Raw genomic sequence first — 15,669 nt, 5'->3', positions numbered from 1 at the left:
TATGAATAAAATAGTACAATGACAAAGACATTACAATATAGAAATCGCAATGATATAATTTAGGATAAAATAGTTCAGCTAGGGTATGTTTAATTATCACTTTCAGCGGCCACTGGCCTCTCGCGTGTGAAATGTCACCCCTCTGTGTATCGTGATGGTTTGCTCCATTGCTTCAGCGCTAACTTCGAGATTTCAACGCATAATAATCATAGACTGTATAAAAACATAATAATCTGAGAAAGCCTTTTCCTGAATAATTAGCCATAAATTTAATTATACGTGACGCGAGACATTTAATTATTTGAAGACTAGTTAAACAGAGAAAAAGCAGGAAATGATTTATTTTATTGCATCACAGCAGTTTTAAAAAAAAGAAAGTGTAAAATGCTTTTACCTGTGGTGTGATGCAAGAAAATCTGCCTCGTCTCTATTTAACTGCTAAATCGATCAAATGTCATGCGTTTATTGTTAAAAACGCAAAGTGAAGATAAAGTTTACTTTCTGAAAAGAAAAGTATTTAAAGATGTTTATTTTTTTATTATTTAAAAAATCTATTTTGTTAAACCACCTTTTGTTTTATTTACAGCCTTTAGTCTGTTGGGAAATGTCTCTACTAACTTTGCACATTGTTCAGTTTGCAGTATTTGCCCACTCTTTGCAGAACTGCTCAAGTTCAGTTAAATTTGGTGACCTTACAATCAGCATACACCATATTCTCATGTAGCCTAACACCAGCTGGAAAGCACTGCACATTCAAACTCATTAGAAACTGACCCATGACATGCAGTTCACTTAAATTAAAATTTTTCTGTAAAATGAGAACCCCATTTATTTCTACACTAGTCAATATGTTGCTTATTTGGGCGACATTGACACAAATAATACGTGACTGTTGCACAGAGAATGACACACACTTTTACTCTCAAAAGAGACACAACACCACAAGGTTTATTAAGGTTGAAAAATTCAGCATTATAAACCTGTTTACCCCAACATAATGTTTGCATTCAATTCATTTTAAAATGTATCCAACATTCAGCAATTCAGATTAAACATTTAAATAAATTTAATCCTTTTAAAAAATTCTATTATTTCATTCCACAATTTTATTATATTTCATTATCTTTTTTTTTTTTTTTTAAGCACTTCGATTTTTCTTACAAATCATCACTTCAATAGAAGGTGTAAACTTGCAGAAACAAACAAAAAGACAAAGAGAAAAACAAACAAAAACAACCAAAAACAGTAATTGATAGGCAACACTGGAAGTGTGGGGCAGCATGTTGCTCAGAGGTAATCGGTCTTCTTTCCTGTGGCTTGATTAATCGTTACCTTTTCAGGTTCCTCTGAGCCTGCTTGAGTAAAGTGTCGAAGTCTATTGCATCAAATTTGCCTTTTGTAGGCTGTGGATTGTACTCCCGGTTTGAATCTGAAAGAGATCATAAAGACACTGTAGCATCTGGAGGCTTTAACAGGAACGTTTTTGAAAACTGTAAAATGCAAATATAAATCTCATTTTTTTTTCTGTTCCAGGTAAATGAAAATTTACTTTGTTTGTATGCAAATATGTCCGCAGTCTTGATGCACTTGAATGTGAACAAAAATGATGCTAGAATATGTAAAATCTGAATCAGGAATGGAGAGGCTGTTTTTTTTCTGTTCCAGGTAAATGAAAATTTACTTTGTTTGTGTTTCATCAGATGCAAATATAAATCTCATTTTTTTTTCTGTTCCAGGTAAATGAAAATTTAATTTCAGTTTGTGTTTCAGAAAACAATATTTACCAGCACATTACTACTTTAAACTGACTGAGAAAAATAAACAATACATGATGCTACGCTTACCAAGATCAGCATAACTGGTCTTGCAGAACTGCCTCCTGCCTCCAAAGCACAGGTCAAATGGAAGCTCATTCTGCTCCCTCAGCTTGCTTCCACTCTCAATGGCATCAAACGCATCCTTCTTATTGTAGTATGTAACAAAGCCGTAGTTGTCCCTGAAATAACACGAGTGTTAGCAATATTCTTTTTTTTTGTGTAAACAATAACATACCAAATAAATAAATTTTAAAGAAGCCATACCCATTTTCTCTAAAGTGCACAGTGCACTCCTCAATCTCTCCGAATAATGAGAAGCGTTCCTTCAGCTCTTTACGAGTCATGCTTCCACGAATTCGTCCGACATAAACAACTCTCCGCTCCTCCTACAGAACACATTTCAATTGATACGTTAGCGATCACCAAGGTGCCTCTGAGAAAAATCTAAAAGACATATATTTCTTGATTAAAATACTTACAATGGCTCTCTCCTTGTGTCTTTTTGTATCCTCGTTGCAATTTTGTGAATGCCGGTAAGCAGTCCTCTGATTAGGGCTAACAATAAAGTCAAAACATATCAGGGTTATTATAGTTAACTAAAACAAAACCATAAAAAACATGTTACTTGAAATAAAATACACAATATCTAAAAAAAAAAATAATAATAAAAAAAGTAGTAAACTATTTCAGCAAGTTGCAAAAGTAACAGTTCTCAGTTTAATTTAGTTTTAACGAAGTATTAACTAAAAAAAGAAAAGAACAAAAAAAAATCTATTAAAACTTTAAAATTAAAAAGAAAATGGAAAATAAATTTGAATACAAAGCATTAAAAACTATAAAGCATCTTTACTAAATTAACACAAACAAATGATGCCAGTTCTCACCTTCTATGACTTTTCCAACGCCGATGTCCAAGAGAATCAGAGGAGCGGGATCTGGATCGAGAGCGGCTGCGGCTCCAGGATCCAGAGCGTGAACTTGAATATGAATACTGTCGCCGGCGGGGCGGGGAAAATGACCTGGAGCTGGATCGTGAACGAGACCGAGATGATGAACTGGATCTGCTGCTTGAGTGACGAGACCTGTATCTGTAAAATGTAAAAATACACATTGACCAACATCCTCTAGATTGATGTGCTTTCAACATTCCTTTAGAATTATTATAAATGTTTATAACCACATCGAAACTGACCTTTTCCTAGGTGGTGAACGTGATCTGGAGGAAGACTCGGAGCTGGATTCTAAGCTACTAGAGGATTGGGCTCTGTATCTTCGTTTCGAGCGGCCTCTGTCCTGCTGGTGCTGCCTGAAGGAATGCTCAGAGTGGTTGCATTTAGCTTCATCCAGTAAAGAGCTTTCAGAGTCAGGCCTGTTTGGAGAGGCATCCGGAGTCACCAAGGCAGAGCTATTTAATGTACAGCTCCTATCTGCAGAATGTTGACTGAGATTTCTCTGGGCTCCTTCTGTAACTGAAGTAGTTGATGTAGCTTTGCTGTTCTGGGTTGGCTTGTTGGGCGGCAGCTCAACATTATAAATCAAAACTCTAGGCTGTAGTTTGACATACCACCAACTTCAAACTTAAATTTTACATTTTTCTTTAGGCAGTAGTCGTGGAGGCAGTAGCAATGGACAAAGGATAAATCTCTCAATCAGTCCATCAGGGGTCTGAGGCTTGCTGTGCAGCTTATTTGAAGGTAGCGGTCTCGCCTCTATCTGAATGGCCTTGTTAGGAGTTGGTTTAAGGACCTCTGACTTCTTGGTTTTCCCCAGAAGTGAAACTGGCGCAATAGGCTTCCACATCTGGTGTGGGGGTGTGGCAGGAGGTGTAAGACCTATGGGTAAAGTCAATTGAATGGAGATTACTTTTATTCAAAGAAATGATAAAAAAAAAAAAAAAAAAATACATTTTGATATACAGTGACCCCAAAATGTATTTGATTTAAATGTATGAAATTTGTTTGCATTATATAATAAGTCAAACCATGTGCCATTTATTTTAAATGAACCAGCTACATGTACACTACGTTCAAATGTTTGGGCAGAGCAAAATAAATGCTGTTTTTTTTACTTTCTATTCATTAAATAATCCTCAAAAATAAAATGTATCATGGTTTCCACAAAAATATTAAGCAGCACTACTGTTTTGAACAGTTATATATATATATATATATATATATATATATATATATATTGCGTGACACTGAAGACTGGAGGAATGACTTTGAAATATATATATAAAAAAAATAATAAAAAAAAGGTTTTTTGAACACCAAATCAGCAGATTACATTTTTTTCTGAAGGATTGCGTGACACTGAAGACTGGAGGAATGACTTTGAAAATAAATTAAAAGAAAAGTTAATATAAAATACATAAGAATTTTCAAAAACATTTTTAAAATATTACAGATGCCAAACTTTTGAACAATAGTGTATGTGTTTAAGTGATATTTAATCCAAAAAAAGTACCATCTAGTTTTGAGGAAACAAAATAAACATCTTATACACACAAAACATTCATTTATTTAAAAACAAACCAATGCAGACACAATAAAGACACCTTACCTGCAGTGCTTGCCAGGTCATGGTTGCGGGTTTTCTCCACGGCCTTAGTCTCCACCTGCTGCTCATAACTGAAAAATATAAATAAATACAATCAGCAGTGGCAACAATGCCAAAAGCCCTGAATTACTGATGTTGTTAAAACATCTCTCAGACTAACACAAGCTATGCTTATGTTAGTCTCCATCCACCTTCACATTCTGAAGCCATGATAAGGGACTTCATTTGTTTTGGTAGGTCTTGGTGAAAAGTGGCCTAGGGCCACACACACAAACATCGAGTTTGGTGCGAGAGCAGCGCAAGGGCTGTAGGGTAACTCCATCACTCCGCCTCATGATACTCACCTGGAGTTTCCTACAGCAGCTGCTCTACCACAGACCTCCGGTACACTCTGCTCTTCTTTGGCTGAAAGAAAAAGTAGTGTTGTGAATGACCAAATACAGGAGGCTAAGATGGGACAGACCCTCAAAATAACTGAAACAATCAGAAAATAAAAAATCTAGCATAACTCGGCCAAAAATCAGTTTTTAGCCTGATACTCAACAAAAATGATTCTCATAAACATCCAACAAAAGAAAAAAACCCGACTAAAGATAAAAGCTCGTTTAATTGGGTGCACCATCAGTTTTTAGCCCCCGCATGTCCACCAAATGGTTTTGTTAACAGGGCAGAATTCCAGCAGTTCAATGAGCATGAACACATATCAGCTGTTTTTGAAGCCACACAATCTCTTAAAGGAACAGACCCAATTCTTCATTCTTGTGTGTGATATAAGCCAAAACTGTCTATTATTAATAGCGTAGCTTTGTATAAAAGCAAAATCATTCGGACATCACTTTCACAGCAAATTCACATGACTAACTTGAAAATGAGCAAAATCAGTGGAGGGAATTGTTTGAGTTCAAGCAACACCCCTGATCACACAGATTCCCCCTGGATGACCAAAAATACATTCGATCTGCATTACTTTTGTAATTATATACTTCTGTGTGACTTGTGCATTTGTTTGTAAAATGATAAAACAGTAACCATTCAGGTTCAACACAGAATTGCACTAGGAAAAGGAAACGCAACTTTACTTGATTTGAACCAAACACGTATTACTTCAAGATAAGATGACCATGGTTTTGTGTTATGTTTAAATCTAACCACTGAGTCATGTTTAATTGTGAACTCTGTATTTGTGTTTGACCCTGGCAACATGGAAACTAATTCTTTCGTCCAAGGAATGACAACTTTTTCCAAGCTCAAATTGTTAGTGTGGCCTAGTTGCTTACAAATGTATGGTCTGCCTTCTAAAGATGGCAGTATGGGTGTACGTGTTCACTAAGAGGGCACTCGTTTCCAAAGAAAGCTCTGCTGTGCTCAGCATTAACATCCTTCACATAGTCCGCTTGACTTATAGCATGATTTTAACAACCCTCATTGGTAAACAAATACTTTCAGAGTAAGAAAAAGAGCTCAGCGATAATATCACTTACACTGAGACTCCTCAAACTGCTCCAGGAGGCTTGTAAGATCAGCAGCTTCAATACCAAAAAAAAAAGTTTGTTATAAACCAATCCACAGAAATTATTACCTAACAACATGTGAAAAATGCTCACCAATTTCACTTGTGAAGGACTCAATCAGCTCAACTGTGGTGTTCTTTGGTTTGGGGATCTCAGAGGAAGCCATCCTCATCTGCTCTGCCAGTTCAACAACTCTGGCCTGAACTTGAGCCGAGAAAAACGGCTGAGCGGCTATTGGTGCAATATGAGGCTGTGACCGTGAGGTCTGCTTTTTAGAATTAGTTGGCAGGGTGTTTTTGGCTTGATCAGACACAGGGGCCAAAACAACCTGCTCGGACTCTCTCTTTGCAGGCACAGCAGCACTGGGTTTATGAGGGCTGGAGTTTGTGTTTTGAACTTGTGTAGTGATCATTTGAGGCCTTGAGGGAGCTTTGGATGGAGCAGCATTGGGGTTCCCATGTAAATATTCCTTATGACTCTGTGCATCGAGACCTTGAGAGCCTCCAGATGTAGTAGACACTGGAAGTGAAACAGTCCTTTCAGGAGGCACCTCAGCCACATGTCTGATGGGGGCAGAGGTCTCAGTATGAATAGTGTTTTGTGGCATGCCGATGGGAGCAGGTTGTTTCTGGGGTGAGGGGTGGACTGATTGGGGTGAACTTTTAGATGTATCAGAAGGTTGAGGGGTTGGTTTAGAAGTCGCAGGTTTCTTAGAGGAAGCCATCAGTGAAGCCGGCGGGGTGAGCAAGGCTTCAGGTGTTGGGGGAGCAGCGGGGCCTCTCGGGTGCCATGCCGGCATGATTTCAGGTGCAAGGTCTTTTTTAACAGGAGTATGCATGGTTTTACGTGGATCTCTGGGGTTGGGGTCTGGCAGGCAGGGTATTGGGGGAAGCTCCTTGGGTGGTTCAGGCAACTTGGGCCATTTAGTGCTGTAATCCTCCGATTTGTCCACCGGATCTGGTTTCTTTTGCTGGCGGAGGAGACGATACTGCTGTAAACTGAGAGGTTTGGGCTTAGTTTCATTACGCTGACAAGCAGCAGGCTGTTCGCTAACAGGCTCTAGTTTTGAGGGTGGTTCTTGCTCCACAGACTTTTCAAGAGGTTTGTCCTCTGGCTGCGAGGCAGTGACTTCTGCATCAGCTTGAGGGGTTGTGATATGCTCCTTCTCAAACTGTGGTTTAAGGGTCATCAAGTCTGTTGGACGATCAAGTTTAGTTTTTTCGAGCTCTGCCGATGAGAGCACAGGTGAGAAAGTCACCTTTTTCTTTTTTTGTTCTTCCTGGCATTTCTTCTGTTGCTTCTCTTTTACTCTTGAGCTTCTCAAAACTCTCTGTTCAACCAGAGGGGCTTCAGGTAGTTTGTGTTTCTTTTTCCCTTTACGTACCTTGACACCCTCTTTCTCCTCCTCCACGAAAGATACTTCAGATGGAGTTGGGACTTTTTCTGCACTATCTTCAGGCTTTGGTTCTGGCTTGTCTATGCTATTCTCCGGTACTCTTTGTTCACCTTCTGCGGAGTCTGTGTGAGAAAGAGGGATGCTGAGATCTGGGATGGCCAGGATGGGCTCTCCATGCTCTCCTTGATCAACCACTTCTAGCACAAGGCCCCTCTCAGGCAGAAGATGCTCTAGTCCCTCTTCTCCTTCCACACATAATGTCATGCAGTAAGGGTGCATGTGTTTTACTAAATCGCTGAGAGTAACCGGCATACTCTCTCCATCCTGCTCTAAGGACACAGGAAGGCACCATTCAAATTCATCCAGTGATGACAAATCAATATTAGCTACGGGGGCTGAAAAAGTAGCGTCTCCATCCTCCTCCTCTTCTCCTTCACTGTTCTGCTGGGATGCTCTCTGCATTCGTGGGAGACTCTATAAAACAAAACATAACATGTCTTACATTTCAAGTTAGGAACTGAAGGAAGTTTTGGCTGCTCATGCACGTGGGAACACAACACGTGGCAACCATTTTCACAAACTTGTAATGAGAAGTACTTAAAAGCTGGCTGCTGTCAATGAAATAATCTTTATTTTCCTGTGAGTTTTTTCACCAAATTACAAGATTGTTCAGCATTTGAAAATGATGAAATTAAGCCATAAATATCAATCACTGTATTTTGCTGTCATTTTCTTATATTCCACTATTTTATTTTACAGTAAAACATCATAATAGATCATATTTAACAAAATAAATTTTCTTTAATAAGTATAAAATATTGACATTAATAATATTGACAAAAATTGTGCAGCCCTAGTTAAAACTAGTCATGCTGCCATCTAAACTTAATTAAAAATCAAATCTAATGATACATTGTATTTAGTTGTATACCAAAAATAGATAAAAGATTTAAGAACTTAAATACCTTCCCAGGAAACTGTCTTGTGTGAATCAGTGACTCTGGAGGAGACCGTGTGATGAACTTTCTCAGCTAGAGTGGAAAAAAGAAAATTGATATTTGAAAATTCACTGAGCTGTTCTATTCTACAAAATGAAAAGAATAAACAACCAATGCATTCCTGACATGCTTAGACAGGCGAAGAGCAGCTGAAGACTCACCGGTGAGTGTTCCTGACCCTTCTGCCCCGAGAACAGCTCTGAATCAGGCAGAGTGTCAAAAGGGGACAAGTTTTCATCATCAACATTGTCAAGTATTTCAGTGAGAGCTGTGAGCAGCGTCGCTTCACTTTCCTCATCAATATTACTCTTAACCTGAAACAGAGGAAACAAATGCCATCGCTGAGTGACATCAAAACAAGTGACATTCAACAAACGTTGAAACAAGTCTTCTGTTAACAGTTTATAAAAGCCTTTATTTACTCCTCCAGTGGGGCTGTCCTCAAAAATGGACAAAATAGAAGGATCCAGGCAGCCTTGTAAAGCCTCCAGAGCATCTCCATTGCTAAGTCCAGGATACTCCAGACAGCCGGCATTGAAGCTTTCCTGAAGCATCTCCACCTGCAAGAGAAGGAAAAACAGGTTAGACATCGTGACTGTCTTTTCTTCTCTATTGTGATGTAAATCTTAGAGAAACAACTTTTCAAACAAGAAAAAAAAATTAGAGCAGGACTTGATTGTCTATTTTAAAAACTGTCCATTTTTATTTCATGTAGACTTTAATATTTGACCCAGTATTAACATTTTAGATTAATACTTTCAGAATTTTGTATGCATCAAAAACCATAAATCACTACGAGATGGCGTATCCATTAGGTGAGGCTGTAAACAAGTTCATGTTGCCATATTTAAAAAAAAAAAAAAAAAAAAAAGGACATTGCACAACTGCAAACAATGTGCTTTGTCTTTAAGGCTTGTAATTGCTGGCCTGTCCTACAGCAGCTGATGTTATGGTCAGCTTTGGTGTTTATATATCTCACTGAATCATTTATTAACAGAACTCTAGTAAAATGTTGTTGATACTCAATTTTCTTTGTAGGAATTTTTTTTCATATTTCTCAAGAAAAAAAAAACACACTAAGCACTTAAAACACGAAAAAACCAAAAATTAAAAATCTAGCAAATTATAACAGGCCTAAATCTGAAATGGTGTTAAATACGAGAAATGCTAAATGTATTAAGTTGATGAATGCGTTCATTGGAAGTCACAACCACGTGTTGCGCACATCACGTCATCCTGCCGCAGTGCATTACTGGGCAAAGCCAATACCGGCACAGTTCAAAACACGCCTTGCTACCACAAATCCTGCATGTTATTTTCTTTAAAGCGATCAAGATTAAATCATCAGGCCAGTTTTATAATATAATAGTTTGAAAACCTTAAACAGCGGCTGAACGAAAGGCTGCAGTCAGTAAACACAGACGGCCCACGGTGCGACTGAGCCGCTCACACCTGCACCACGTGCTGACAGCGAATCAACTCAAACCGCAGTGAACCACACGGGGCTAACTTTGATTCAGTCACGACAGTGCCAAATACGAAATTAAAAGATGATAAATGCAACCAAACAGAGCAGAAATTATAAGTAAAAATGCTAACACTGAAAAAATAATATAAGTGACAGATGACATCTATTTAAATACCGATCTTCATCTGTCATTAAGTTTATCAGGCCTAATGTACTAAGATAATTAACTAACGTTACAGTTTCTGAGTTAAATGTTTAAAGTAAAATGTACGATCATGCACGAATACAAATGCTAGTTTCATTCTGAATAAGACTGAACCACGTGGGGGTGAGTCACTCGAATATGTAACAAACAACAAGAAAGCCTTATCTGATCAATAAAGGAATATCTGTTTTAGGGAGTCACTAATAAATAATGACTAAATACATACGCATTAAATAAAATAGCCTTCTTTTTTAGATCTGGCACATGCAGAAAGCAAACCATTCCTGGTTACAGATTATTCATCACCATATTAAAACCCAAAACAATGCGTTTATGGCTTACACAATGAAAAACTGTACTTTTTTTAAAGAGAGAGTGAAATTAATATATGTAGTTATACCACTAAGTTCATAAGAATGCAGAAGCATGGCAACATCATCTAACAGGACCAGACTTGTGCATTCATACCTTGACATGAGCCTTCAGTATGGATAAGCAAGAAACCTAACAACACCTGGAAAGTGATAAATGTTTATTTTGCTGCGACCATTTCTTAAATAAACGCACAGGTGTTGAGGAAGAACTGCAGAAGCTATCTCACCATCACCATCCACGTGTCACAAAGTCCTGCACATTAGCGCATATTTGCCTCGGCTAGTTGACACAGTGATACATGTCAACAATTTCATTTGGCGAGGCAATAAATAAGCACCAAGATCCTTACCTCGTCAAGATCCACCGGTGAGAACATTTGAGTATTACAGGCTTTTAACATCTCCTCGCCTGTTCCCCACCGCGCCGCCATCTTACAACTGGACTTGCGTGGAAAAACGTGAATCAACCGCGGCGCAGCAGCCGGCGGCAAACCACGTGCTTTTCGCGTTCCCGGCAACTAAACGAGTTTAGCCCCGCCCCCAGGATGCGTCATCGGACCAAGCGCGCGCATTTCGTTGTAACTTTAGTACAACTTTTTTCTTATCTTGTTTGTTAATTATCATCAGTTTGTTCAGTATGGAGAAGTGTGGTTTGAATCAGTGTATTTGATGTGTTATGTTTTATTCTGAACACAATGTTTACTCGGTATATTGGGAAAATGTGGGACCTTTTGAACCAGTGTCAAATTGCTTTTGCGGGTTATCAAACAGGGAAGAAATACACATTAAAAGATAAATTAAAATATCTGCAACATGTTGGGATACTTTGACCGATCACAATTAACCTCATGTATCCATTTTATAAAGACTATAAAATATAGAACCATACATAGACTTTTAATTAAAAAAAATAATAAAATAAAACATTGCATTAGAAGACATGCTTCCTTAAAAACAAACTATAATATTATATATATATATATATATATATATATATATATATATATATATATATATATATATATATACATACATATATATATAGGTTATATATATGTTGTTGGCCATAATATGCAAAAATCACAAATTACTGTAAACAATATATGCTGCATATTCTGCAAAAATCACAAATTACTGTACACCGCATTTTTGTCTCTTTGCAGTGACAGAGCTTTGGCCAGCAGATGTCCTCAGCCTGCGTTATTGTGAGCTCTTCCATACACAGATTTTTGTGAAGCAGTTTGGTCAGTTATGTAAGAATAGTCTACTTTACAATGATTTTATCAGTATTACTTTGGAATATGCCACATGCTCCATATTTACAGTCAACCTACATGTTCTATTAGCTAAACACTTTATTTATAGATGTAAATATTTAAAGGTTAAAGGAAATGAAAAATTAGTTATTATTATTATTAATAATATTATTGTTGTTGCTGTGTTTTTTTCTGTCGTTTCTGTTTATACATATATATTGTCGAGGTAAAAATGCAGCGGGCTCCACATTTTTTGCTGTTAGCCACTAGAAGGCGACATTAAATCTTGGTTTGCCTTTAGAGCCTTCCTCTTCAGTGACGTTGAACTATTAACTGAACAAAATGTGTTTTGTTCTTGTCACTCTTTTAAAGTTCCACTGTTTTTATGTTACAAAAAGGAAGATGAAAGTTGGCACACCACAGCTCCAAAAGTAGAAAAATATCTATTTATGTTCTCACCACACGGGAAGTTTCAAGCCAAAAAGCTCTTTATCAGACAATGAACAAATACACAGCTCAGCCCTTATATACAGCACAACTCTAAATCACATGATCACCCACATGACAAAAACAAAAACAACAACAACACACACACACACACACACACACACACACACACACACACACACACACACACACACACACACACACACAACTGAAAACACTGAACATATACATATCAAGAAATACCTGACTCCAAAAAAACAAAGAAACAAAAAACAAACCCATCAATAAACAATATCTGTCACAAAAATCAAAGAATACCTAATTGCTAGAAAACAAAAATTACAAAAATGACCAACACCAAGACAAAATATAAATATATATAAAAATATCCAATATAATGTAATCAATTCAAACATATAGATCAATGTCATAATTAGAGAAATGATTTACATAGTGGTTTGTCACTTGACTTGCCAAATTTGCCTTTTTTAGTTCTTGTCTTTGTTGGTTCGTCTATTCAAAAAGATACTCCACCCCAAAATGAAAATTTTGTCATTAATCACTTACCCCCATGTCGTTCCAAACCCGATTTAAAGGGATACTCCACCCCAAAATGAAAATTTTGTCATTAATCACTTACCCCCATGTCGTTCCAAACCCGTAAAAAAATTATGAAAAGTACCATCAAAATAGTCCATCTGCGGATGAAAACCGGGAGGCCTGTGACGTAAAGTAAATTGCACTGTCAAGGTCCAGAAAAGTATGAAAAGTATCATCAGAATAGTCCATCTGCCATCAGTGGTTCAACCGCAAGGCAGTGTATGCTCTTCTGTGTCAGCTGCGCCACAAGGATGTACTGTTTTCATTCAAATCAAAGTGTAAATACATGCAGAAAACGTATCAGTGCAGCGTAGCTGAAACAGAAGAGTGTACGCTGCCTGTGTTCAGCTCATATTCTCCAAAATGGCACTATGGTGATATGGAGAGACACAGAGGAGAGGAATTGTTGAATAAAGTAGTTATATTTGTTTTATTCGTGTACAAAAAGTATTCTCGTCACTTCATAATGTCGTTAGCAGTCTATGGAGAGCTCACAATTTCCTGGACCTCTCAGTTGGCAGGGGGATAACAAGCCTCTCAGTCTTCATCCAAAATATCTTAAATTGTGTTCCGAAGACGAACAAAGCTTTTACGGGTTTGGAACGACAGGGGGATAAGGGATTAATGACAAAATTTTCATTTTGGGGTGGAGTATCCCTCTAAGAGCAGGCCCCAGTAATAATGAATTGTTTCAAGAGAATATCTGTATGAGCATTCAAGACGTAAGCTTGATTTGCGTAAGCAGTTTAAAAAAAAAAAAAAAACCTGCTCAGCACCTTTCACTCGCAATTATACAGTCTCTTAGTACAGCTGTCTGTCACCCTGTGGGTGGACTGGAGCAATTATGATGAATATTTTCAGGCACAATAAAATGCTGCTCCACATCTCTTTAATGCTGTACTGTCCTCCTTCTATTCCTCCTTTATTCCTCGCAGCTACCCGACTGTTACCATGGCAACAAGAGGGGAAATCCATTTCATCAGCCTCGTCGTCACACTCCCTTCCTTCCGTCCCTTCTCTCTCTCTCGCACTCTCATTCCCTCCCTGCCATCATTTTCTTTATCTCTCTGTGCCATCTCTTGTTATTCTTCTTTCGTCCTGTCTTAGTCAGAGGATAGACATGCAGCAGAGGATGCAGCGCCTTCCTCAGTAAACAAGAACACATCTATATGGCATCAAGCTGTTATAACTTGTGCTATAGATTCAAACTATGCTTTGTTTCTGGTTAAATCATGCTGTGTCATCTGTTTTATTGACCGCAGTTTGATATCTTTCTGACACTTTTGTACTATGTACTAGTTATTAATCATTTGCCCTTTGCACATCAGAATGTTTCGCATTCTAATTCTTACGTTACCTTTTTATTTAGTCAAGGTATCATTTCAGCTTCAGTTACAGTGATTAAGCGTTTTTTCTACAAAACAACATTTTTTCTGTCTTATAACTTTTGCAGCTTGTGTTGAGATCAGGGTGATAGTGGCTTCACTGACATGCTCATGGTAATCCCATGGGGCAGCAGCTACTGGAGACACCAGATGGGCTCAAATTAGAATTGAAATCATGCACACTCACACACACACACATATTCTCTCTCAGTCTCAAACGCATCTTAAACTTGAAATAATAATTGGTTATTTTCACTGAGTGCAGCCTTTTGTGGTGATGTTGATGGATGGGAGTATTAATGTAATTATGTTTTAGTGAGTAATCCGAAGGGTTAACTCCATGAGATGATTCAATTAAGTACACATAATGAATCTCTGTAATAAGATCACTGATCAATTAATTCTATTATATTCTTCTAAAGCTGATCGGCCCAACAAATGCTCCACTCTGCTCACAATGGCTGACCAAAAATCACTCCACTTTTAATTAACATTTTGTTTTTAAACTATTATGCCAATCCATCTACTGAAAACTCTTTTTTTTCTCTTTCTTTAAGCATGAATCAAAATATACTGTGCAAATCCCCACAAAAATTATTAATCAGCACAACTGTTTTCAGCATTCTTGAACAGCAAATCAGCATTCCAGAATGGATTCTGAAGGATTGTGGGACACTGTGAAGACTGAAGGTAGAAATTTAGCTTTGCCATCACAGGAATAAAATGCATTTTAAAATGTATTCTAATAGAAAACAATTATTTTAAACTGTAATATTTCACAATATTGATGCTGTCTTTAAGAAAGCATAAGAGGATTCTTTCAAAAACATTTAAAAAAAATCATAATTTAAAATGTTTAAAATGAGAAATAAAGATAAAAATTATGAAATATCAACATGCTGCCAGATATAAACCCACAATTATGAAAAATAAAGTTGCAGTATAATAAATTAAGTTATTAAGTTGTAATTTACTTTTTGTTTTATTTATTTATTTATTTATATGTTTGTTTGTTTATTGTTTTATTCTGAGGCAAATGCAGGCTCCCACAGAAAAAAAAAAACAATGCAGGTTTAACCTGAAAAATACTGGTTTGCTGCTATAGCTGCGGGGCCAGCATGTTCACCAGTGAATAGTCTGATTAATCAGCATTGACTTTGGCTGAACGAGGAAGTCACGCATATCAAGCTAGTTAGGGATCCTGTTGACCAGCACAGCAGCATCCCAATGCTAAAGTCCAGCATCCAAAGCACAACATATGCCGGTGACCTGCAATTAGCCTGTGGGGATCCCAAAGTGCCAAACCTAGGCTCAGTCATCTCAAGAGACACTGACAGCATAACTGTTTTACTTTCCAAATGCAGACTAGCGCGAGTTATACACACATCTGTAATCCTGTAACACATTACCACCTCAACCTCCACTGTAACCGTGTGTATGTGTGTGTTTGTTAAAGGGTTGCCAGTTGCAATTGCTTTTTTAATCTTCTGTTGCTCTAATGTCGTGAGACTTTTTGAGATTAAGATTAATCTTTTGATTAAAGGAGCTCGGGCTGTGTGTATGATTGTACAATGACTCTGAGAGGGAGGGTTTCTCTTTAGACACACATACACATGCTTTGGGGGAGGGGCAGCTGTGGATATTTATCTGTGT

General features: G+C 37.5%; 1 protein-coding gene across 1 annotated transcript; it reads right to left on the bottom strand.

Moving 5' to 3' along the window:
• Positions 1 to 914: 914 nt before the first annotated feature.
• On the bottom strand, positions 915 to 10,834 carry LOC109069990 (peroxisome proliferator-activated receptor gamma coactivator-related protein 1-like). The gene is given in 13 exon segments (XM_042768760.1): positions 915 to 1,429; positions 1,845 to 1,996; positions 2,082 to 2,203; positions 2,297 to 2,372; positions 2,702 to 2,905; positions 3,010 to 3,649; positions 4,380 to 4,447; positions 4,721 to 4,781; positions 5,858 to 7,757; positions 8,249 to 8,314; positions 8,443 to 8,595; positions 8,704 to 8,841; positions 10,679 to 10,834. Coding segments are annotated over 13 exon segments (3,762 nt in total). The 5' UTR covers positions 10,760 to 10,834; the 3' UTR covers positions 915 to 1,328.
• Positions 10,835 to 15,669: the final 4,835 nt, after the last annotated feature.

This window comes from Cyprinus carpio, chromosome A13, assembly GCF_018340385.1.
Source record: "Cyprinus carpio isolate SPL01 chromosome A13, ASM1834038v1, whole genome shotgun sequence".
NCBI classification, from domain to species: Eukaryota; Metazoa; Chordata; class Actinopteri; order Cypriniformes; family Cyprinidae; genus Cyprinus; species Cyprinus carpio.
This window is presented reverse-complemented; position numbering and strand designations above follow the sequence as displayed.